Here is a 27,213-nt window from a genome sequence, read left to right as displayed (position 1 = left end):
AATGGACAAGGGGGGTTGCTATCTTGCTGCGCGGTGTGTACTCTTTGAGGACCCCGAGGCGTTGACTACAGTGTAACATTAGCTCGCCACACACAAACACCGACTACCGACTCCAAACTTCATCTTCGTCATTATGCCGCTACCGGAGCCCTGGTGAGTAATTGAACACAAACCGTGCCCTCCCGCGGCTTTAAATGCCCTTTCGTCGCCTCACTTTCTGACCTTTACACCGTTATCTTTTCTTTCTTTCTTTTTGTTTTTTTAATGATGACGTCACTATGTAGTCCGGGTCGCCCGTAAGGACCAGATGAGTCGCCCGCGGGCCTGTTCTAAAAATAGCTCAAATAGCAGCACTTACCAGTGAGCTGCCTCTATTTTTTTACAATTTTTTTATTTACGAGCAAGCTGGTCTCGCTTTTCTCGACTATTTTAATTTTAAGAGAGACAAAACTCAAATAGAATTTGAAAATCCCAGAAAATATTTTAAAGACTTAGTCTTCACTTGTTTAAATAAATTCATTTATTTTATTTACTTTGCTTCTTATAACTTTCAGAAAGACAATTTTAGAGAAAAAATACAACCTTAAAAATGATTTGAGGATTTTTAAACACATTTTTTTACCTTTTTAAATTCCTTCCTCTTCTTTCCTGACAATTTAAATCAATGTTCAAGTACATTTATTTGTTTTATTGTAAAAAAATAATAAATACATTTTTAATTTAATTCTTCGTTTTAGCTTCTGTTTTTTTGACGAAGAATTTTTGTGAAATAATGATTAAAATTCCCCAAAAATATTCTGGCAAATCCAAAAAAACTGTAGAATCCTATTTAAATCTTATTTCAAAGTCTTTTGAATTTCTTTTAAAAATTTTGTTCTGGAAAATCTAGAAAAAATAATGATTTGTCTTTGTTAGAAATATAGCTTGGTCCAATTTGTTATATATTCTAACAAAGTGCAGATTGGATTTTAACCTATTTAAAACATGTCATCAAAATTCTAAAATTAATCATAATCAGGAAAAATGACTAATGATGTTCCATAGATAATTTTTTTAATTTTTTTCAAAAAGATTCGAATTAGCTAGTTTTTCTCTTCATTTTTTTTGGTTGAATTTGGAATTTTAAAGAGTCAAAATTAAAGATAAACTATGTTTCAAAATTTATTTGCATTTTTTTTCGTGTTTTCTCCTCTTTTAAACCGTTCAATTAAGTGTTTTTTCATCATTTATTCTCTACAAAAAAACTTCCGTAAAAGGAAAAAAAATGTATGACGGAATGACAGACAGAAATACCCTTTTTTTTTAAATATATATAGATTTATTTACTAAAGATAAATTGAGCAAATTGGCTATTTCTGGCAATTTATTTAAGTGTGTATCAAACTGGTAGCCCTTCGAAGGCATTAATCAGTACCCAAGAAGTAGCTCTTGGTTTCAAAAAGGTTGGTGACCCCTGATGTAGTCTATGACAGTTTGGGCTTTTTTTTTTTATTTATTTTTTATTTTTTAGCCCAGGCAAATTTTTTTCATTGAAACAAATCCAGTGGAAAATGTTCAAAAAGAAACCTAATAAGCTATATTGACTTTATAAAGTCATACTCATCAAAGGCCTACTGAAATGAGATGTTCTTATTTAAAAAGGGATAGCAGCTCCATTTTATGTGTCATACTTGATCATTTCGCCATATTGCCATATTTTTGCTGAAAGGATTTAGTAGAGAACATCCACGATAAAATTCGCAACTTTTGGTCGCTAATAAAAAAGCCTTGCCTGTCCCGGAAGTAGCAGACAATGTGCGCGTGACATCACGGGTTGTGGAGCTCCTCACATCTGAACATTGTTTACAATCATGGCCACCAGCAGCGAGAGCGATTCGGACCGAGAAAGCGACAATTCCCCCATCAATTTGAGCGAGGATGAAAGATTCGTGGATGAGGAAAATGAGAGTGAAGGACTAGAAGAGAGGAAAAAAAAGACAAGGGCAGTGGGAGCGATTCAGATGTTATTAGACATATTTACTAGGATAATTCTGGAAAATCCCTTATCTGCTTATTGTGTTACTAGTGTTTTAGTGAGATTATATAGTCATACCTGAAAGTGGTGACCGCCAGTGGCTCTGAGGGAAGCAACGGAGGAGCCAAGAAAGTCACAGCTGCAGGAGGAACGACACGAGCTATGCTCGTGTCTACGGTAAGAGCCGACTTATTACCACCATTTTCTCACCGAAACCTGCCGGCTGACATGTTGGCCTGAGATCACCCAAGATGGACTCATGCAAAGTTGAAAAGTGTTCTGTGGTCTTACGAGTCCGAATTTGAAATTGTTTTTGGCAATATTCGACATCGTGTCATCCGGACCAAAGGGGAAGTGAACCATCCAGACTATTATCGATGCATCAGTGATGGTATGGGGGTGCATTAGTTCCCAAGGCATGGGTAACTTACACATCTGTGAAGGCACCATTAATGCTGAAAGGTACATACAGGTTTTGGAACAACATATGCTGCCATCAAAGCGCCTTATTTTTCATGGACGCCCCTGCTTATTTCAGCACGTGTTACAACAGCATGGCTTCGTGAAACAAAAGAGTGCGGGTACTTTCCTGGCCCGCCTGCAGTCCAGACCCATCTCCCACCGAAAATGTGTGGCGCATTATGAAGCGTAAAATAGGACAGCGGAGACCCCGGACTGTTGAAGGACTGAAGCTCTACATAAAACAAGAATGGGAAAGAATTCCACTTTCAAAGCTTCAACAATTAGTTTCCTCAGTTCCCAAACGTTTATTGAGTGTTGTTGAAAGAAAAGGTGATGTAACACAGTGGTGAACATGCCCTTTCCCAACTACTTTGGCACGTGTTGCAGCCATAAAACTCTTAGTTAATGATTATTTGCAAACAAAAATAAAGTTTATGAGTTTGAACATGAAATATGTTGTCTTTGTAGCATATTCAACTGAATATGGCTTGAAAAGGATTTGCAAATCATTGTATTCTGTTTATATTTACATCTAACACCATTTCCCAACTCATATGGAAAGGGGGTTTGTACAAAGGAGCAGCATAACGAGGGTTATTATGCACCACGGCAGGAAATGACTCCATTACCGTGTTAAATGCGCGCATGCTGCTACTCTTAATAATAAACAATTGCCATTTGGCGAGTGAGCCGCTCCTCCCGCAGCTCCACGTGAGCTCGGACCTTTTAAATAAATGATGTGCTCCCACAGGGAACATCCATCTGAAGTGCATTACATCACAGGAGATGTGAAAGGGTTAGAAGCAGGCTGCAGTTTTGTGGACTTTGTGTTACCCAGCTAAGACCGCTTAGACATCACAAAACCGTAATGAACAAAAACGGCCCTGGTTTATCGCTGTTAACCCGTTCCGGACATTTAGTAGGTACGAATGGTTTTAGTTATATTGTAAAACTTACAAACGTTGCTTGGAATGATGAATAAAGAATCGGTACGAGTAGAAACGCTATGGACAACTATAAAGACAGAACGGCACTTGTACTTCCGGTTAAAAGCTTTAAACAGAAGGGCACTTTCGGCTCCTGCGGTGTGCAAACTCGTCATGGACCCACTAGCTGCGAATGCCCTACACAGAAACTCGCAAATGTGTTAGCATATTAGCTAATGCTAACAAAGCTAGCTTCATTACACTATGATAGCACGCATAAATAGTCATGAAAACACTCCAACAGACATCAAACATTGGACAAATTAGGTCAGAATTGTTTTAGTTATATTGTAAAAATGACAAACGTCTCTTGAAGTGATGAATAAAGAATCGATATGAGTAGAAACGCTATGGACAACTATAAAGACAGAACGGCACTTGTACTTCCGGTTAAAAGCTTTAAAAAGAAGGGCACTTTCGGCTCCTGCAGTGTGCAAATTCATCATGGACCCACAAGCTGCGAATGCCGTACACAGACACTCGCAAATGTGTTAGCATATAAGCTAATGCTAACAAAGCTAGCTTAATTACACTATGATAGCACGTACAAATATGCATGAAAACACTCCAACAGACATCAAACATTGGACGAATTAGGTCAGATTCGTTTTAGTTATATTGTAAAAATTACAAACACTGCTTGAAGTGATGAATAAAGAATCGATATGAGTAGAAACGCTATGGATAACTATAAAGACAGAACGGCACTTGTACTTCCGGTTAAAAGCTTTCAACAGAAGGGCACTTTCGGCTCCTGCAGTGTGCAAACTTGTGATGGACCCACGAGCTGCGAATGCCCTACACAGAAACTCACAAATGTGTTAGCATATAAGCTAATGCTAACGAAGCTAGCTTCATTACACTATGATAGCACGTACAAATATGCATGAAAACACTCCAACAGACATCAAACATTGGACGAATAAGGTCAGAATAGTTGTAGTTATATTGTAAAAATTACAAACACAGATTGGAGGGATGAAGAAAGAATCGATATGAGTAGAAACGCTATGGACAACTATAAAGACAGAACGGCACTTGTACTTCCGGTTAAAAGCTTTAAACAAAAGGGCACTTTCGGCACCTGCAGTGAGCAAACTCGTCCAAAAGACGACAGACACCATGGCATATACTAAAACACACCTTTTCAGTGTCTTTGCTTTTTTATGTTTTATTTTTATTTTATTTAAATAATCAATTAATATTTAATAATTAATAAAAAATAGCTGCTGCTCCATTTTATAAGGTTTAAGGAACAGTGTAATTTGGCCTGTCGCCACCATCACGTCTCCATCTCATCGCTGCCTGTGGGGGCAATAGACTACAGACTGCGGTGAAGTAGGCCGGCTTCGTCGCATGAAGAAGCCTACAATTTTCAAACGATATGTTTTCCGGAAAGTAAAAACAAAATACACAAAACAGTCCTGGTTAGCTGAGATACGAAGTATGTCATTATTTTGACTTAGTAGATATCGACTTACTAAAACAAAATAATGACTAAGTCAAGTTATTGACTTTGATTTAAATAAGCGTTTGCAATAAGCGGACAGGACAAAAAAAAAAAAAGTTTTTTTTTTAAGACTTTAAGCCAGGGGTGTCCAAACTTTTTCCACCGAGGGCCGCACACTGAGAAATCAAAGCAAGCGGGGTCTATTTTTATGTTTTTTATTTTAAAAACAAATTCATGTGTAAAAAATATACATTTAAGCCTCCACTCAGGCTTAATCCCGTGGGCCAGGAAGGGTTTTGGTTTTGTGTCATTATTTAGTATTATTATTTTTATTATTATTCAAATTTTAAATCCCTACATCAACATTAGGTCTATCTGTCAATATAACATTTTTAAATATTTAAGTTGTCAGCTCTTTTTGTCAAAGAAAACCCTGTTTTTTTATGGGGGAAAAACACAAAATATGCAATATTTCACCCAATAAAATTTTTAAGTGAAATATGTCAGAATATATAATAATTGGAGCCCTAAAAAGGTCAATAACTCATATTTGATTTTAATTCATTATTATTTTTGAAATTAAAAAATGACACTTAAAAACAAATCATACTAAAATTATTGGGGATCCAAAATTGTTAAAAAAATAAATTCAAATTATTTTTTTACTGTTTACTTTTAACATAATATCGAGCTCAACTTCAGCTCTATCCGTCAATTATAAGTTTTATTGTTGTTTATGGTTTTTGTTAGTTCATTCTAGGCCAGTGGTTCTTAACCTGGGTTCGGAAAAACGGCCTCAGGGGTTCTATACTTGCCAACCTTGATACCTCCAAACTTGGGAGATTGGGAGGTAGGGGGTGTATATTGTAGATCCCGGAAGAGTTAGTGCTGCATGGGATTCTGGGTATTTGTTCTGTTGCGTTACGGTGAGGATGTTCTCCCGAAATGTGTTTGTTATTCTTGTTTGGTGTGGGTTCACAGTGTGGCGCGTATTTGTAACTGTGCGTACGGCCACCCTCAGTCTGACCTGTATAGCTGTTGATCAAGTATGCCTTGCATTCACTTATGTGTGTGTAAAAGCCACGCCGACACGCCGTTTGTACGGAGGAAAAGCGGACGTGACGACAGGTTGGAGAGGACGCTAAAAGCACCAAATATCGTTGTCCGGGTGGAAATCGGGAGAAATTCGGGGGAATGGTTGCCCCGGGAGATTTTCGGGAGGAGTGCTGAAATTCGGGATTCTCCTGGAAAAATCAGGAGGGTTGGCAAGTACGTAACTAAAAACTTCTTCATTTCGGGGTATCGCGGATACGGCAACAGCAGAAGTCACACCGATTTGCAGGTGTGTAATTTGTTGTCCGTTCATGAACGGTTCATTAAAAAAACATAACTTTGTCTTGAATTTAGAAAGAAAAAAAAACGTTTTCTTTTTCACAAAAGAAGGGTTTGGTGAATGCTTGATGAAACTTGTGGGGTTCGGAACATCCAACAAGGTTAAGAACCACTGTTTTAAGCCCTTCTAGGGGGCGGTATAGCTCGGATGGTAGAGTGGTCGTGCCAGCAACTTGAGGGTTGCAGGTTCGATCCCCGCTTCCGCCATCCTAGTCACTGCCGTTGTGTCCTTGGGCAAGACACTTTACCCACCTGCTCCCAGTGCCACCCACACTGGTTTAAAGGTAACTCAGATATTGGGTTTCACTATGTAAAGTGCTTTGAGTCACTAGAGAAAAAGCGCTATATAAATATAATTCACTTCACTTCTTTTAAAAAAAAAAAAAGCTCAGTTTTTTATACGGCAAACACAAAATATGCAACATTTTGACCAAAAAATATCTTAAAGTGGAATATTAGATGTGACGTAATTGGAGCCTTGAACAGCTCAATAATTCCTAATGACATTGATTTTGATTCATTATTATTTTCTAAAGAAAGAAACATTAAAAGTTGCATTTTTTGTTTTGTTTTTTTCAAACATTCTTTAAAGGGGAACGTTATCACAATTTCAAAAGGGTTAAAACCAATTAATATCCCTAAATAAAGCTTTAAAGTGCCTTATTTTCGCTATCTTCGAAATCACTATCCATTTCCCTGTGACGTCACACAGTGCTGCCAATGTAAACAAACAATGGGAATACCACAGCAAGATATAGCGACATTAGCTCGGATTCAGACTCGGATTTCAGCAGTTTAAGCGATTCAACAGATTACGTATGTATTGAAACAGATGGTTGGAGTATGAAAGTATTGAAGAAGAAACTGAAGCTATTGAGCGAATAGCTATTGACGCTATTTATAGCCATAGCATGGCCGAATAGCTGCGTTAGCATCGCCGGTAAAATGTGCGGACCAAACGATCAGGACTTTCGCATCTTGTGACACTGGAGCAACTTAAATCCGTCGATTGGTAAGTGTTTGTTTCGCATTAAATGTGGGTGGAAGGAAATGTAATATAGTTGCAAGTGCATCTGCAGGTTATCCATACATCTCTGTGCCATGTCTGCTTTAGCACCGCCGGTAATTAGCATGTTAGCATCGATTAGCATCGCATGTTAGCATCGATTAGCTGGCAGTCAACATCAACAAAACTCACCCTTTTGATTTCGATGACTATCGTTGAAAATGCATCTGCAGGTTATCCATACATCTCTGTGCCTTGTCTACTTTAGCACCGCCGGTAAATAGCATGTTAGCATCGATTAGCATAGCATGTTAGCATCGATTAGCTGGCAGTCACGCCGCGACCAAATATGTCTGATTAGCACATAAGTCAACAACATCAACAAAACTCGCCTTTGTGATTTCATTGACTTAATGGTTGCAAATGCATCTGCAGGTTATCCATACATCTCTGTGCCATGTCTGTCTTAGCATCGCCGGTCAAATGTGAAGACACTTTGGTACATTCAATGGGGGTCTGGCGGCAGATTTCTTGCCACTTTGGCATCTTGGGGCCAGTGGTGCAACTTGAATCCCTCCCTGTTAGTGTTGTTACACCCTCCGACAACACACCGACGAGGCATGATGTCTCCAAGGTTCCAAAAAATAGTCGAAAAAACATCGCCGGTCAAATGTGAAGACACTTTGGTACATTCAATGGGGGTCTGGCGGCAGATTTCTTGCCGGTGGTGCAACTTGAATCCCTCCCTGTTAGTGTTGTTACACCCTCCGACAACACACCCACCAGGCATGATGTCTCCAAGGTTCCAAAAAATAGTCGAAAAAACATCACCGGTCAAATGTGAAGACACTTTGGTACATTCAATGGGGGTCTGGCGGCAGATTTCTTGCCAGTGGTGCAACTTGAATCCCTCCCTGTTAGTGTTGTTACACCCTCCGACAACACACCCACCAGGCATGATGTCTCCAAGGTTCCAAAAAATAGTCGAAAAAACATCGCCGGTCAAATGTGAAGACACTTTGGTACATTCAATGGGGGTCTGGCGGCAGATTTCTTGCCAGTGGTGCAACTTGAATCCCTCCCTGTTAGTGTTGTTACACCCTCCGACAACACACCCACCAGGCATGATGTCTCCAAGGTTCCAAAAAATAGTCGAAAAAACATCACCGGTCAAATGTGAAGACACTTTGGTACATTCAATGGGGGTCTGGCGGCAGATTTCTTGCCAGTGGTGCAACTTGAATCCCTCCCTGTTAGTGTTGTTACACCCTCCGACAACACACCGACGAGGCATGATGTCTCCAAGGTTCCAAAAAATAGTCAAAAATAACAGAGCTGAGACCCGGTGTTTGTAATGTTTTGAAAATGAAAATGGCGGGTGTGTTACCTCGGTGACGTCACGTTCTGACGTCATCGCTAAAAGACGATTAAACAGAAAGGCGTTTAATTCGCCAAAATTCACCCATTTAGAGTTTGGAAATCGGTTAAAAAAATAGATGGTGTTTTTTCTGCCCCATCAAGGTATATATTGATGCTTACATAGGTCTGCTGATAATGTTCCCCTTTAACAAGCAGAAATGATGCTTTGCCTTCCTCACACACGCCTTTCATGCCTTCCAAAAAGCAGCGTTTGTGCAATAAACCATGACAGATATCTCAAGATTAAGAGCAGGCGGCTTTCCAGCACGCTCAAGTCGCCTTGAAAAGCCCTGATATGGTTTTAACCCTCAACGTTTGGATTTATCTTCCCGCCCCCCCTCCCCAAAAAAATTGCAGCTTCTTGAAGCCTCCTTTTAGTCCCGCCAATACTCTCTTTCCTCACAGCGGTCGCCAAAAACATGAGGAATGGCTGGAATGTTAATGACCCTGCTGCCAGAAGAAAACGCTGAGAACGAGCTGTTAATTTCTTCTCTTCCCCCCTTCTCAAGTCGAGCACTTGACTGTGAGTAACAGTTCAGTTCATATGTTAAAAACAAAACAAAAAGTGTTATCATTATGCAATTAGCTTAAACAAACCAGTTGCCTGAAAACCGGCAGATGCAGCTACGTGATCGTCCAAGCACTCGGCGAAGGTTATGTACAGTCGCGGTCAAAAGTTGACGTAAAGAACATAATGTCATGGCGGTCTTTAGGAAGGCTGTTCTAAAACCTGAAAGGGGAACATTATCAGCAGACCTATGTAAGCGTCAATATATACCTTGATGCTGCAGAAAAAAGACCATCTATTTTTTTTAACCGATTTCCGAACTCTAAATGGGTGAATTTGGGCGAATTAAACGCCTTTCTGTTTATTGCGCTGGAGGCGATGACGTCAGAATGTGACGTCACCGAGGTAACACACCCGCCATTTTCATTTTCAACACATTACAAACACCGGGTCTCAGCTCTGTTATTTTCCGTTTTTTTGACTGTTTTTTGGAACCTTGGAGACATCATGCCTGGTGGGTGTGTTGTCGGAGGGTGTAACAACACTAACAGGGAGGGATTCAAGTTGCACCACTGGCCCCAAGATGCCAAAGTGTCTGCCGCCAGACCCCCATTGAATGTACCAGAGTGTCTCCACATTTGACCGGCGATGCTGAAGCAGACATGGCACAGAGATGTATGGATAACCTGCAGATGCATTTGCAACGATAGTCAACGAAATCAAAAAGGTGAGTTTTGTTGATTTTGACTGCCAGCTAATCGATGCTAACATGCGACGCTAATCGATGCTAACATGCTAATTACCGGCGGTGCTAAAGCAGACATGGCACAGAGATGTATGGATAACCTGCAGATCAGGGGTGCCCACACTTTTTCTGCAGGCGAGCTACTTTTCAATTGACCAACTCGAGGGGATCTACCTCATTTATATATATCATTTATATTTATTTATTTATGAAAGAGACCTTTTTGTAAACAAGTTAAATGTGTTTAATGATAATACAAGCATGTGTAACACATATAGATGTCTTTCTTTCACAAAGACAAGAATATAAGTTGGTGTATTACCTGATTCTGATGACTTGCATTGATTGGAATCAGACAGTAATGATGATAACGCCCACATTTTCAAATGGAGGAGAAAAAAAGTGGTCCTTTCTGTACAATACCACATGAAAGTGGTTGCTTTTTGGCATCTAATTCATCCAGCTTCCATACACTTTACAAGAAAAACATTGGCGGCAAATTCCGTAGCTTGCTTGATTGACATTCACGGCACCCGAGGGTCTTGTGAGATGACGCTGGCTGCTGCCACTTCATTATTAGGAAAAAATGACAGAGAGGAAGGCGAGAAACACTTTTTATTTCAACAGACTTTCGCGCCGTCCCTTCCGTCAAAACTCTAAAGGCCGACTGCACATTTCCTATCTTCACAATAAAAGCCCTGCTTCATGCTGCCTGCGCTAACAAAATAAGAGTCTCGGAAAGCTGGCGTGCACAAGTGATGTGCACGCCAGTTTTTCATTTCGGTGCATCCCATATATATATATATATATATATATATATATATATATATATATATATATATATATATATATATATATATATATATATATATATATATATATATATATATACTTATGTATATATATATGTATGTATATATAATGTGTGTATATTTGTATGCTTATTTGTATGTATATATATATATATATGTATGTATTTATTTATATATATATACCTATGTATATATGTATGTATATATAATGTGTGTATATATGTATGCATGTATGTATGTATATATATATATATATATATATTTATATATGTATGTATGTATGTATGTATTTATTTATATATATATACTTATGTATATATATGTATGTATATATAATGTGTGTATATATGTATGCATATATGTATGTATATATATATATATATATTTATATATGTATGTATGTATGTATTTATTTATTTATTTATATATATATACTTATGTATATATATGTATGTATATATAATGTGTGTATATATGTATGCATATATCTATGTATGTATGTATTTATTTATTTATATATATATACTTATGTATATATATGTATGTATATATAATGTGTGTATATATGTATGCAGATATGTATGTATGTATATATATATATATATATATATATATATGTATGTATGTATTTATTTATATATATATATACTTATGTATATATATATGTGTGCATATATAATGTGTGTATATATGTATGCATATATGTATGTATGTATATATATGTATGTATGTGTATATATATATGTATGTATATATGTGTGTATATATGTATGTATGTGTATATATATATGTATGTATATATGTGTGTATATATGTATGTATGTATATATATATGTATGTATATATAATGTGTGTATGTATGTATGCATATATGTATGTATGTATGTGTATATAATGTGTGTGTATATATATGTGTATATATATGTATGTATTGTGTATATATATATAATTCTTTTTTTTTGCCGTTTTTATTCACACAATGGGGAAAACTATGCGTTTACTGCCTCTGCTTATTCTTGATATATGTGCGCTGCGCTGCATGCAGAAATGCATGTTCATGTGTTCACATTGTCACGTGTATTTACCCGGTTTTCATTCGCACATTGTTTTTATTGCGCAGACCGACGACAATGGCAGGTGTCCTCAAAAGGAAGTTTGCAGAAGTAGAAGACGGCGCCGACGACGACGACCTCACCCACCCTTCCCCGCCGACCTCTTCGCCCGCGTCCTCCGAGTGGGAGTCGGACTCGGAGGATTTTACGCCCCACAGCCCCCCCGCACCCGGCGCTCTACCCGGTGAGTCCCCCCCCCCCCCCCAGCCGACAGCCGGGGGCCACCTTATCTGGCCACTTCCTATGAATGTTTTATGGGAGTGTCTCCTATCGCGCTGCAGCAGCCCTATTATGACTTACTGATATGAAAATGCTAACCTCAGGCCTGTTGTGATAGCGGCGGGGGGGCGGGAACGCTCTGTCCGGTTGTGCAGAAGATCATTTGCATGCTTCCGAATCTATTTGAATGTGGAAGAATCTATTTTTATCGCCTTGCGCAGGTGCAAAATGGCTTGACTGGACGTGCAAACATTATTCATTTAGCGCGGCGTGTTACTGTTTCAGGCATGTTGTTTTTCAAGCTGTCGCCATGCAAACAGAGGCCGCGTTTTTTTGTTTTTTTAACGCACACACACACACACACACACACACACAGGCCCGAGATAAGCTTAGTCAGCTGGCTTCACTTGTTTGCCGTCTGCCGGGACAAGAATTCTTCCTCGCTGATGTGCGAAGGTCAGACAACCTTTTTTTTTTTTTTAAGCCAACCTGTTAAACTAAAGAGTAACCTGGCACATCACCTCAGTGCAGTGTTATTATTAACCCCCCACCCCCCTGCTGTTTTATTTGCTAGCAACAGAAGATTTTGCAGGAATGTCTTCTCCTTTTTCTACTATAAAATCAAATCCTGGTCCAAGTTCTGTTTAAATTAATGCGCTTTATATTTTGCAACCGCAGTTATTTATGACTTTGTCTAGTCCAGTGGTTCTCAACCTTTTGTCAGTGTGGACATTTTTTTAATTCAAGTACCTCTGTGGACGACTCTCACCATCGTGCGGGTTCCAGGGACCACCAAGGAAGGACATGACTCTGAGCAGTGTTGACTTTCTTTATTTTCTAATAAGAAAAATCTTTTTCGGGTTTCTTTTCAGTCGCCCGCGTCTTCTGCCTCTCGCTCTCCCTCTCGCTCTCTTCCGTCGTCGTTTCTCCACTTCTCTCCCCGACGTTCACGGCTGCCGCCCTTTTAAACAGTGCGAGAGGATTCATTAATCCTATACAGCTGCGCGATCCACGCACCTGATCGCTGGCCATCCCCGCCTCCTTGCCGCCATCTTGGGCCTGCCTCTCTGTCGGACTGTCGGCACCGCCTCTCCACAGTCCTCCATCGCCAGACGAAATCCGGGCTTCCGACCGGCTGAGCCTACTCCCACCTCCTTTTCTTAAAGGGGCGGGAAATGACTGTCACGGCCACCTGTGCCCCCGGTCTTCTCTTCATTTTTCGCTTGTTCTTTTTTTTCTTCATTTTCTTCCATATCGTCTTTGTCTTCTTCCATTTCGTCTTTGTCTTTCCATTTCGTCCTTGTCTTTTTCTTCGTCTTTGTCTTTTTCTTCTTTATCATTTTCTTGAACTTCTTCAACTTCTCCTGTATCATTTTCTTGAACTTCTTCAACTTCTTCTTCTTCAACTTTTTCTTCTTCTGTGTCATTTTCTTGAACTTTTTCAACTTCTTCTTCTTCTTCTTCTTCTTCTTCTTCTTCTTCTTCTTCTGTATAATTTTTTTGAACTTCTTCAACTTCTTCTTCTTCATCTTCTTCTTCTTCAACTTGTTCATTATCAACTTCTTCTTTGGGGAGCCCCTCGCCGTCCCCCCCCCCACCCCCACCCACCTTGTCCGCCAACCCCTGCAGGAGCCAGCATTGTTGTCAGCTGCTTGCTGCGAGGCCGGCCAGTGCGCCTACGAGAGCCCACAGGGGATCATCCTCCCCCGCCTCTGGTGGTCCAGCCAGGTTGGGCGCCAAATGTGGACGACTCTCACCGTCGTGCGGGTTCCAGGGACCACCAAGGAAGGACATGACTTTGAGCAGTGTTGACTTTCTTTATTTTCTAATAAGAAAAGTATTTTTCGGGTTTCTTTTCGGTCGCCCCCGTCGTCTGCCTCTCCCTCTCGCTCTCCCTCGCGCCTTATTAAATTACAAATGCTGTAATGGATTAAGCAGAGACCCCAAAAGGGACATGCGGCAGAAAATGGATGGATGGATGGATGGAGTTGAGCATATGTCAGCATGTGGCCCCACTTTTAACTCCTTTTTTTTTTTTTCAAACGCTCATTGGAAACGCTTACCTACATCAAGTCATTAATTTGACTTTGTAAGTCATTATTTTAGTATCTCAGGTAACTAGGACGGTTTTGTTTTTACTTTACGGACAAAATATCGAGATATCAGTGCTGTTAAATTATTGTTTTTGTTTTTTTTATCGGACTAATCCCATTTTTAAATTATTTTTGATTCTCTTCACAGTTGGCTCCATCGTGAAAAAGCCCCGGCGGGTAAACGGGCAGCGTCATGTGCGCTTCGACCAGGTGACGGTGTTCAGTTTCCCCCGCTGCCAAGGCTTCATCAGCGTGCCCCGCCGCGGCGGCGCCACGCTGGGTATGAGGCGGCAGCATAGCGCCCTCCGCAGGTACACGGTGGCGGAGCACGAAGCGGCGCGGCGGCGCAGGCAAGCGCGCCTGCTCCGCCTGAGACCGGAAGAATGGGAAGACGACGTTAGTGCACTCATTTATTTTTATTTTTTTTACATTTTAAGCCTCTTCTTAGCTCCATATAATCGCGATCAAAAGTTTACATACACTTGTAAAGAACATAATGTCATGAGTTTTCAATCAACTCTTATTTTTTTTGTGATAGAGCAGTGGTTCTTAACCTGGGTTCGATCGAACCCTAGGGGTTCAGTGAGTCGGCCTCAGGGGTTCGGTGGAGCTAGTCAAGACTCATCCATACTTGCCAACCTAGAGACCGGGAGATGGGGAGAGGGGGTGTGGTTGAGGTAGGCGGATTGGTAGTAGCGGGGGTGTATATTGTAGATCCCGGAAGAGTTAGTGCTGCAAGGGGTTCTGGGTATTTCTTATGTTATGTTACAGTGCGGATGTTCTGCCGAAATGTGTCATTCTTCTTTGGTGTGGGTTCACAGTGTGGCGCATATTTGTAGCGGTGTTAAAGTTGTTTATACCGGAGGCTTGCAGGTTCGCTTCCCACCTATTGACATCCAAATCGCTACCGTTGTGTCATTGGGCAGGACACTTGGCCCTTTGCCCCCGGTGCCGCTCACACTGGTGAATGAATGACAGGTGGTGGTCGGAGGGGCCTTAGGCGCAAACTGGCAGCCACGCTTCCGTCAGTCTACCCCAGGGCAGCTGTGGCTACAGATGTAGCTTACCACCACCATCGTGTGAATGAATGATGGGTTCCCACTTCTCTGTGAGCGCCTTGAGTATGTAACAATAGAAAAGCGCCATATAAAATCCAATCCATTATTATTATTATTATTATACGGCCACCCTCAGTGTGACCTGTATGGCTGTTGACCAAGTATGCCTTGCATTCACTTATGTGTGTGTAAAAGCCACAGAAATGACGTGAATGCGCCGGCACGTCGTTTGTATGGAGGAAAAGCGGACGTGACGACAGGTTGGAGAGGATGCTAAATATCAATATCGTTACAGAAATCGGGAGAATGGTTGCCCCGGGAGATTTGCGTTAGGGGCACTGAAATTCGGGATTCTCCCGGAAAAATCGGGAGGTTTAGCAACTTTAAAAATTTCTCCATATCGGCGTATCATGGATTCGGCAACAGCAGAAGTCACACCGATTTGCAGGTGTGTAATTTGTTGTGGCAACTTGTCCAGGGTGTACGCCGCCTTCCGCCCGATTGTGGCTGAGATAGGCACCAGCGACCCCATAGGGAATAAGCGGTAGAAAATGGACGGGTGGATGGATAATTTCTTGTGAGTTCATGCACTGTTGGTTTTGTTCTTTGAACAAGGTGATGTTCATGCAACATGAAAAAAAAACATATAACTTTGTCTTGAATTTTAAACGTATTTTTATTTTTTTTTCCACAAAAGAAGGGTTCGGTGAATGCGCTTATGAAACTAGTGGGGTTCGGAACCTCCAACAAGGTTAAGAACCACTGTGATGTAGTGATTGGAGCACATATTGGTCACAGAAAGCATTCATGAAGTTTGGTTCTTTTATGAATTTATTATGGTTTTACTGAAAATGTGTCAAAAGTTTACAAACAGCACTAATAATATTTGCTTACATGGCAAGTTTCACCGCAATAAGGCGCTTTTGGTAGCCATCCACAAGCTTCTGCTTGAATTTTTTTGACCACTCCTTTTGACAAAATTTGGTCCAGTTCAGCTAAATGTGTTGGTTTTCTGACATCACATGGACAAAGATAAGAATAATACTTTCTGGAGGAAAGTTCCGTGGTCAGATGAAACAAAAATGGAGCCGTTTGGCCACAATACCCAGTAATACGTTTGGAGGAGAAAATGTGAGGCCTTTAAACTCAGGAACATCATGCCTACCGTTAAAGCATGGTGGTGGTAGTATTAAGTTAAAGTACCAATGATTGTCACTGTTGCGTTGGACCCGGTTTTCTGCCAGGCACCTCCCAGGTTGGTTCGATGACATACAAGCTGGTTATGAATCAATCCGAGACAGTGTTGCTCATTTTGATATTTTATTACCAAAGCTTTGGGAGACCAATCTAGATACAACCTTTCAATCGCATTGCCCAAATTGATCTACACAATAGACTGCAAAAACTGAAATCTAAGTAAGATTAAATATTTCAAATAAAGGTGATATTTGCTTATCTTCTGTCTGATAAGATCATTCTTCTCACTAAGCAGATTTTATGTTGTTTTAAGGGTTATGGTCCTAAATGATCTCAGCTTGTTGCTGACATTTGATGACCTATGTTGAGTAAAACATGCTTGAAACTAGAATATCAAGTGTTGCAAAGCTGTGTCATCCACACTCACAAGTATAAAACTACTTTTTTAAAGTAATTATTTCTTATTTCAAGCATAAAAAAAAATGAGGACTTTGACACAATTGTCTCGTATTGAAACAGATGACAGCCAAATGGACTTTGCTGTTTTATTTTCAATGAAACAATAGAAAATAAATACTTCTATAGTAGTACAGTTGTTATTAGCGAGAATATACTTATTTTGGGGTTTATTGAGTTTAACTAATTTTACTTGTTCTGAAAAGTCTTGACAAGCCAAATTTTCCTGTTCTATTGACAGATAATTTTGCTTCGTTCAAATAAGATAAACCTCATTTTTGTATTTTTTTTCACTTGTTTTTGAACACTGACTTTTTGCAGTGTAGGTGTGGCAAAATTATTCTCTGCATCACCCTTGATCACTCCTTGGGAGGTGAGGGGAGCAGTGAGCAGCAGTAGTGGCCGCGCCCGGGAATCATTTTTGGTGATTTAACGCCCAATTCCAACCCTGGATGTTAAGTGCCAAGCAGGGAGGTACTGAGTCCCATTTTTTTTATCGTCTTTGTTATGACTCGGCCGGGGGGGTTTGAACTCGCGACCGATATGCTCTGGGCCTGTTTTGCTGCCAAGGAACTGGTGCTTTACAGAGAGTAAACGGGACAATGAAAAAAGGGATGATTACCTCCAAATTCTTCAGGACAAGCTAAAATCATCAGCCCGGAGATTGGGTCTTGGGCCTAGTTGGGTGTTCCAACAGGACAATGACCCCCAAAAGTGGTAAAGAAATCAGGCTAGAATGAATGTTTTCGAATGGCCTTCCCAAAGTCCTGACTTAAAGGTGTGGAGAATGCTGAAGAAACAAGTCAATGTCAGAAAACCAACAAATTTAGCTGAACTGCACCAATTTTGTCAAGAGGAGTGGTCAAAAATTCAACCAAAAGCGCCTTATTGCGGTGAAACTTGCCAAGGGATATCCATCCATTTCTACCGCTTGTCCCTTTTGGGGTTTCGGGTGGGTGCTGGAGCCGATCTCAGCCTATTTTGCCAAGGGACATTGTGTCAGACTTAAGCCGTCGTCGTGCGGGTTCCACAGACCACCCAGGAAGGGCATTGCTTTTCGCAGGTTTGACTCTCGTTTATTTTGCTATAAAGGATGTCTTTTGCGCCGGCGCCGCTCCCGCTGCTCGCTCCTCGTCTCTCGCTCTCCGGTCCGCGCTTTAGTCGGCCGCTTCTCCGTCTCTTGTATCTTGCTTCCTGTTGCTTCTGCTCTCCAGCCACTGCTGCGGACTCTCCACTTCCTTCAGCCTCACCCTCCTCCGCTGTTGCCCTTTCATACAGCCAGAGGAGATTTATTGATTGTCTCGTCTCGTCTCGATTACTGTAACGTATTATTTTGGGGTCTCCCCATGTCTAGCATTAAAAGATTACAGTTGGTACAAAATGCGGCTGCTAGACTTTTGACAAGAACAAGAAAGTTTGATCACATTACGCCTATACTGTATATACCTTTATATACATATATACATACATATATACTGTATATACCTTTATATACATATATACATACATATATACTGTATATACCTTTATATACATATATACATACATATATACTGTATATACCTTTATATACATACATATATACTGTATATACCTTTATATACATATATACATACATATATACTGTATATACCTTTATATACATATATACATACATATATACTGTATATACCTCTATATACGTATATACATACATATATACTGTATATAGCTTTATATACATATATACATACATATATACTGTATATACCTTTATATACATATATACATACATATATACCTATACTGTATATACCTTTATATACATATATACATACATATATACTGTATATACCTTTATATACATATATACATACATATATACTGTATATACCTTTATATACATATATACATACATATATACTGTATATACATTTATATACATATATACATACATATATACTGTATATACCTTTATATACGTATATACATACATATATACTGTATATACCTTTATATACATATATACATACATATATACTGTATATACCTTTATATACATATATACATACATATATACTGTATATACCTTTATATACATATATACATACATATATACCTATACTGTATATACCTTTATAAACATATATACATACATATATACCTATACTGTGTATACCTTTATATATATACATACATATATACTGTATATACCTTTATATACATATATACATACATATATACCTATACTGTATATACCTTTATATACATATATACATACATATATACTGTATATACCTTTATATACATATACACATACATATATACCTATACTGTATATACCTTTATATACATATATACATACATATATACCTATACTGTATATACCTTTATATACATATATACATACATATATACTGTATATACCTTTATATACATATACACATACATATATACCTATACTGTATATACCTTTATATACATATATACATACATATATACCTATACTGTATATACCTTTATATACATATATACATACATATATACTGTATATACCTTTATATACATATATACATACATATATACCTATACTGTATATACCTTTATATACATATATACATACATATATACCTATACTGGCTCACCTGCACTGGCTTCCTGTGCACTTAAGATGTGACTTTAAGGTTTTACTACTTACGTATAAAATACTACACGGTCTAGCTCCATCCTATCTTGCCGATTGTATTGTACCATATGTCCCGGCAAGAAATCTGCCTTCAAAGGACTCCGGCTTATTAGTGATTCCTAGAGCCCAAAAAAAGTCTGCGGGCTATAGAGCGTTTTCCGTTCGGGCTCCAGTACTCTGGAATGCCCTCCCGGTAACAGTTCGAGATGCCACCTCAGTAGAAGCATTTAAGTCTCACCTTAAAACTCATCTGTATACTCTAGCCTTTAAATAGACCTCCTTTTTAGACCAGTTGATCTGCCGCTTCTTTTCTTTCTCCTATGTCCCCCCCTCCCTTGTGGAGGGGGTCCGGTCCGATGACCATGGATGAAGTACTGGCTGTCCAGAGTCGAGACCCAGGATGGACCGCTCGTCGGGACCCAGGATGGACCGCTCGCCTGTATTGGTTGGGGACATCTCTACGCTGCTGATCCGCCTCCGCTTGAGATGGTTTCCGCCTCCGCTTGAGATGGTTTCCTGTGGACGGGACTCTCGCTGCTGTCTTGGATCCGCTTGAACTGAACTCTCGCGGCTGTGTTGGAGCCACTATGGATTGAACTTTCACAGTATTATGTTAGACCCGCTCCACATCCATTGCTTTCGGTCCCCTAGAGGGGGGGAGGGGTTGCCCACATTTGAGGTCCTCTCCAAGGTTCTCATAGTCAGCATTGTCACTGGCGTCCCACTGGATGTGAATTCTCCCTGCCCACTGGGTGTGAGTTTTCCTTGCCCTTTTGTGGGTTCTTCCGAGGATGTCGTAGTCGTAGTGGTTTGTACAGTCCTTTGAGATACTTGTGATTAAGGGCTATATAAATAAACTTTGATTGATTGATGATTGATTGGCTGAAGGTGCGCGATCCACGCACCAGAACTCGATTGTGGCGTTGCTCCCGGCACGCCCCGCCGCTCCGCTCGGCCGCATTCTCCGCCTCCTTGCCGCCATCTTGGGCCGGGCTCTAGCGTGCCCTGCAAATATTAACATTGCTGTATGTATACTTTTGATAGGGTCACGTTTTCAGTAAATTCATAAAAGAAGCAAACTTCATGAATGTTTTTTGTGACCAACAAGTATGTGCTCCAATCACTCTATCACAAAAAAATAAAGAGTTGTAGAAATTACTGGAAACTCAAGACAGCCATGACATTATGTTCTTTACGCCTTTTGAGCCATTATGTTCCCGTTACAGCCGGTTGCAAACGAGGACGCCCACCTCGGTGACGGCGAGCTGGAAGGCGGAGGTTCCTTACAGCCGTACTCGTCCAAGCAGCGGCAGGCTCTCCTGCTGGCCGCCGGCGTGAAGCGCATCGACCGGGAGGAGAAGAAGCAGCTGCACGCGCTGCGTTTGTCCCGAGAGGCTTGCGGGTGCGACTGCCAGGGCTTTTGTGAGCCCGAGACCTGCGCCTGCAGCCTGGCGGGCATCAAGTGCCAGGTAAGATCTGTGGGAGCACAACAGGAAGTCAATAAGTTGACACCGATTCCCAACTCCTGCAGTCGTCCCCTCGCCACATCACGCTTCAAATATGGTGGCTTCACCAATATATATATATATATATATATGTGTGTGTGGGGAAAAAATCACAAGACTACTTTATCTCTACAGAACTGTTTCATGAGGGGTTCCCTCAATCATCAGATCATCAATCATCAAAAAATTCCTGATAATTGAGGGAACCCCTCATGAAACAGTTCTGTAGAGATAAAGTAGTCTTGTAATTTTTTCCCACACATACATATATTGCGCTCTACCACGGTATCCAGCACTATTCTCTGGATAATCTAATTAAGACATATATATATATATATATATATATATATATATATATATATATATATATATATATATATATGTCGGGAAGTCCTGTGGGGAGTGCTCAGAGAGTATGGGGTACTGGACTGTCCACTCCCTGTACGATCAGTGTCAGAACTTGGTCCGCATTGCCGCCAGTAAGTCGGACACATTTCCAGTGAGGGTTGGACTCCGCCAAGGCTGTCCTTTGTCACCCATTCTGTTCATAACTTTTATGGACAGAATTTCTAGGCGCAGTCAAGGCGTTGAGGGGATCTGGTTTGTTGGCTGCAGGATTAGGTCTCTGCTTTTTGCAGATGATGTGGTCCTGATGGCTTCATCTGACCGGGATCTTCAGCTCTCACTGGATCGGTTCGCAGCCGAGTGTGAAGCGACCGGAATGGGAATCAGCACCTCCAAGTCCGAGTCCATGGTTCTCGCCCGGAAAAGGGTGGAGTGCCATCTCCGGGTTGGGGAGGAGACCCTGCCCCAAGTGGAGGAGTTCAAATACCTAGGAGTCTTGTTCACGAGTGAGGGAAGAGTGGATGGTGAGATCGACAGGCGGATCGGTGCGGCGTCTTCAGTAATGCGGACGTTGTACCGATCTGTTGTGGTGAAGAAGGAGCTGAGCCGGAAGGCAAAGCTCTCAATTTACCGGTTGATCTACGTTCCCATCTTCACCTATGGTCATGAGCTTTGGGTTATGACCGAAAGGATAAGATCACGGGTACAAGCGGCCCAAATGAGTTTGGGTCTCTCCCTTAGAGATAGGGTGAGAAGCTCTGCCATCCGGGAGGAACTCAAAGTAAAGCCGCTGCTCCTCCACATGGAGAGGAGCCAGATGAGGTGGTTCGGGCATCTGGTCAGGATGCCACCCGAACGCCTCCCTAGGGAGGTGTTTAGGGCACGTCCAACCGGTAGGAGGCCACGGGGAAGACCCAGGACACGTTGGGAAGACTATGTCTCCTGGCTGGCCTGGGAACGCCTCAGGATCCCCCGGGAAGAGCTAGACGAAGTGGCTGGGGAGAGGGAAGTCTGGGTTTCCCTGCTTAGGCTGTTGCCCCCGCGACCCGACCTCGGATAAGCGGAAGAAGATGGATGGATGGATGGATGGATGGAAATGTATATATATTTTTTTTTAAAGCATACAATTTTTGGTCCCAAATGAAGCATTTTCAAGCATAAAAATGGCTAAATGAAGTAAAATGATCAATATCACACTAGAGGGGACCAAACCCAAAAGAAAGCACTCTTCAGTATCGTGGCCACTGATTGGCTCAGCCTCAGGTAGCCTTACTATATTGGATTAAAGGGTGACTAAGGTGTGCTTAAATATATGTGATTCATAATGAATTAATCCTGATTATGATATAATAATAATAATATATTTTTTCTATATCTTTGTCGATCTGTGAAAATGTAGGCCTTTTAAATCGTGATTAGTTAACTTTTTTGTGGTTGCGGTGTTGATTTTTACACACTGTAAAAAAAAAAAGGAAAACGCAATGGAAAACTAATTAGGAATACATAATGCGCACTCATGAGTATTCACGGTATATACAGCAGTTATTATACAGTATTTAAAAAAGGAAAGACAAAACTTTATAAAAGCAACAGTGTGTATATATATATATATATATATATATATATATATACAGTACATACGTACATATATATGAATATATACATGTATATGAATATATATATATATTTATATATATGTATATAAATGCATATATATTTTTGTGTATATATGTATGTATATGTACATATATGTGTGTATATATATATATATATATATGTGTGTATAAAATGTGTATATATGTCTGTTTATATATGTCTATATATATATATGTATATATCTGTGTGTATATATATATATATGTATATGTGTTTGTGTGTCTATATATATATACAATATGTGTATATATGTATATATATGTGTATATATATATATGTATATATATATATACAATACATACATATATATGAATATGTACATGTATATGAATATATATATTTATATATATGTATATATATTTTTGTGTATATATGTATGTATATGTACATATATGTATATATATATATATATATATATATATATATATATATATATATATATATATGTGTGTATAAGATGTGTATGTATGTCTGTTTATATATGTATATATATATATGTGTATATCTGTGTATGTGTGTGTGTGGGCGTGTATATATATATATATATGTATGTGTGTGTGTATATATATATATACAATATGTTTATATGTGTGTATATATATACATGTGTATATATATGTATATGTGTTTGTATATATGTATGTGTATATGTATGTATATATATATATATATATATATTTTATATATATATATATATATATATATATACCATAATATGTGTATATATATATGTGTGTGTGTGTATATATATACATATGTATATGTGTATATATAACCATCCACCCATCCATTTTCTACGGCTTATTCCCTTTGGGGTAGCGGGGGGGCGCTGGTGCCTATCTCCGCTACAATTGGGCGGAAGGCGGGTACACCCTGGACAAGTCGCCACCTCTTCGCAGGGCCAACACAGATAGACGGACAACAATCACACTCACATTCACACACTAGGGCTAATTTAGTGTTGCCTATCAACCTATCCCCAGGTGCATGTCTTTATATATATATATATATATATATATATATATATATATATATATATATATATATATATATATATATATATATATAATTTATTTCGGCATATAAACTGTACCCACTAAATTTTAGAGAAAAACATTTTTTTTTTTCATATATTATCCATATCGGCCTATAAGCCGCAGATATATACCAGTATGTTGTAAAATGAGGTATTTACAAAATAAAATGTTAAATATTTCTGTACATACACGCCATCTTTTGGACGAGTTGACTCACTGCAGGCGCTGACTAATCAGTGACTTCCACTCTAACCAAACATGACTTTGTGCATTGCTGCTAGTTCAACGTTATCACGGTATTTCTTTGATGATTTTTTTTCACTACTTTTGTTTTACCTCTCTTTTCGAAATGGAGCTGTTTAATTGCGATTATGAACGGGTTGCGACTTTTTTTTTGGGATCTCAATTTGTGTGATCGCGTTAGAATATTCCAAATGGCATGTTTACACAAAACACTTTTAATCCGATTTAATGTGTCCAAGCTCTTAAACTTTCTCCACGTGTCCTCCTTCACCCGCAGGTGGACCGCTTCACCTTCCCTTGCGGCTGCGCCAAGGACAGCTGCGGGAACGCAGCGGGCCGCGTGGAGTTCGACTCCAAACGCGTGCAGACACATTACATCCACACCGTCACGCGGCTGCAGTTAGAGCGGCGGCTGCAGGACGGAGCGGCGAGCAGCGACGAGGAGCGATCAGGTCGTCCGGAAGACCTCAAAGAGGCCCGCCCGGCCACGGCTGCGCCCTGCAACTACTTGGGCTTCACCTTGGAGGAAGATAATCTTACTCTTCCCACCCGCCCGTCCTTTATTCTGTTGCCGGAGCGCTCAGCGGGGGAAGACACCAGCTGCAGCAGCGACATGAGCGAGTCCTCCTGCTCGTCCTCCGACTGCGACGCTGCCGGCCATGAAGGGGGGCCCTGCGCCCTAAGCATCTGTGACTCGGACAATAACAACTACTCTGTGTGTGACCAACTGAGACTCCTGGCAGCCCCGCGGACCCCCAATAGAACCACGTCTAGAAGTCCTGACGGCGTGGGAGCGCATCCAGCAAACAATAAAAACTATCTGGACGAAAACGCCAACCCGGCCAGGGGAATTTTTGACGATGAAGATTCCCTGGAAGGGTTGCCGAACACCCCCTCCCCGACTCTGGACTATCGCTCCTCCGGGTATATGGACCCCAGTCTGTCCTCGGACTCGGACCTGGAGTTCTTTGACAGCGACTATCCTGCGGGGCCCCTGCACAGCTCATTCAAAGAGCACAGCTTCCGGCATCTTCAGCTGATCAGTTCTGTTTATTTGCCCGCCTGTGAATCGAGCGCCTACCTCCTGGAGTCTCTGATGGGCCTGACCGAGCCCAGCCCACAGCAGCCTTACGATAATCAGCTCGCATAGAAAAATATACGATTTTTGTTTTGTATATGACAAAAACACAGTTTTAGAAAATATTAAACAGATATATATATATATATATATGTACTGTATACATACTGTATATAATGTATGTATACATGTTTATGTATATACGTATGTATTTATGTTACATATATATATTATATTTGTATTTATAGGAATTATATATTACATGTGTATATGTATGCATATATGTTTACATATACTGTATGTATATATTTTTATGCATAAATACATATACACGTGTGTGTGTATCTATACATATACATGTATATGTGTACATGTATATATACAAATACATTTAGATACATATATACATATATATGTATCTAAATGTATTTGTATATATACATGTACACATATACATGTATATGTATAGATATATGTATAGATGTATATATATATATATATATGTTCCATCCATCCATTTTCTGCCACTTATTCCCTTTGGGGTCATATATGTATGTGTATACATGTATGTATACACGTGCGTGTGTATGTATGTGTATATATATATACTGTATGTGTATATATATATAGCGCCCCCCGCGACCCCGAAAGGGAATAAGCGGTAGAAAATGGATATACATACATATATATATATACATATATATGTGTGTGTATATGTACTGTATGTGTATGTATATATATATGTGTATATTTATATATATATACACATATATATATATATATACATATGAATGTGTGTGTATATATATATATATATATGTAGGTGTGGGAAAAATCACAAGACTACTTCATCTCTACAGAACTGTTTCACGAGGGGTTCCCTCAATCATGAGACTTTATATATATATATATATATCTATATATATATATATAGATATATATATATACATACATACATACATACATACCCCGCCTTCCGCCCGATTGTAGCTGAGATAGGCACCAGCGCCCCCCGCGACCCCAAAGGGAATAAGCGGTAGAAAATGGATGGATGGATATATATATATTTATTTATTTATATATATAAGAATTTCACATGGCCCCATTCATTTGTAGGTGGATCTCGTGTGAGAGAAAGGGGGGTGGGGGTGGGGTTAATAATTTTGTGGTACAATCTGCTGAAAATGATGGAAAGCGCCACTTTACGTAGCAACTGACGCTGCGGTCAAAGTTTGAATTGCCACAAAACACATCTTAAGATATTCAACACTCTACTGCCATCTGGCGGCTTAAGCGGATAGTGCAAATCCCAATCTATCAGGTTTCATGTGTCGGGTAAAACACGACAAGCGGGGCCCGTATGAATCCCCTTCCTTCTGCATATGTATATATATATTTTTTTTCTTTGACATTCTAAATATTTTATTCCAGAGAACTCACACTTCTGTATCTTTTTTTTGTAATGTATGCCATATTTGTATGTAATTAACTTTTGTGCTTTGCTGTTATTTAATTTCCACAAATACTATTGGACTCCCAATTAAGGCTACTTGGTTCAGTAGCAGCTGTCTCACAAAATATCAACTAAAATATTGCCTACAGAAGAAAAAAAATCCACTATTAAGTATAAATATTTAAAAAATATATATTTTAGATTGTAGGTTATTAATTTAAAATTGGTAGCAAATCTTTGGATGCCTTCGAATATATTTATGTACTGTAATAATGAATTAAACGTTTTTATTTAGTCAGTGA

The 27,213-nt window shown here is 39.7% G+C and overlaps 1 protein-coding gene across 3 annotated transcripts; it reads left to right on the top strand.

The window, feature by feature from the left end:
- LOC133545057 (cysteine/serine-rich nuclear protein 1-like) lies at nt 1-27,213 on the top strand. 3 transcript variants are annotated; one of them, XM_061890362.1, is made up of 5 exons: nt 1-153; nt 11,915-12,090; nt 14,367-14,614; nt 20,821-21,063; nt 24,658-27,213. In XM_061890362.1, exons 2-5 carry the CDS (start codon nt 11,925-11,927, stop codon nt 25,528-25,530), a joined length of 1,530 nt encoding a protein of 509 aa, XP_061746346.1. In that variant the 5' UTR covers nt 1-153; nt 11,915-11,924; the 3' UTR covers nt 25,531-27,213. The 3 variants fall into 3 exon arrangements, with proteins under 3 accessions (XP_061746346.1, XP_061746347.1, XP_061746349.1); XM_061890363.1 differs by lacking the exon at nt 1-153 and adding an exon at nt 9,099-9,252; XM_061890365.1 differs by lacking the exon at nt 1-153 and adding an exon at nt 9,274-9,964.

The sequence above is a fragment of the Nerophis ophidion genome, linkage group LG28 (assembly GCF_033978795.1).
Source record: "Nerophis ophidion isolate RoL-2023_Sa linkage group LG28, RoL_Noph_v1.0, whole genome shotgun sequence".
Lineage (NCBI taxonomy): Eukaryota > Metazoa > Chordata > Actinopteri > Syngnathiformes > Syngnathidae > Nerophis > Nerophis ophidion.
The sequence above is the reverse complement of the archived record's forward strand: the minus strand, read 5'-3'. Positions and strand labels throughout refer to the sequence as shown.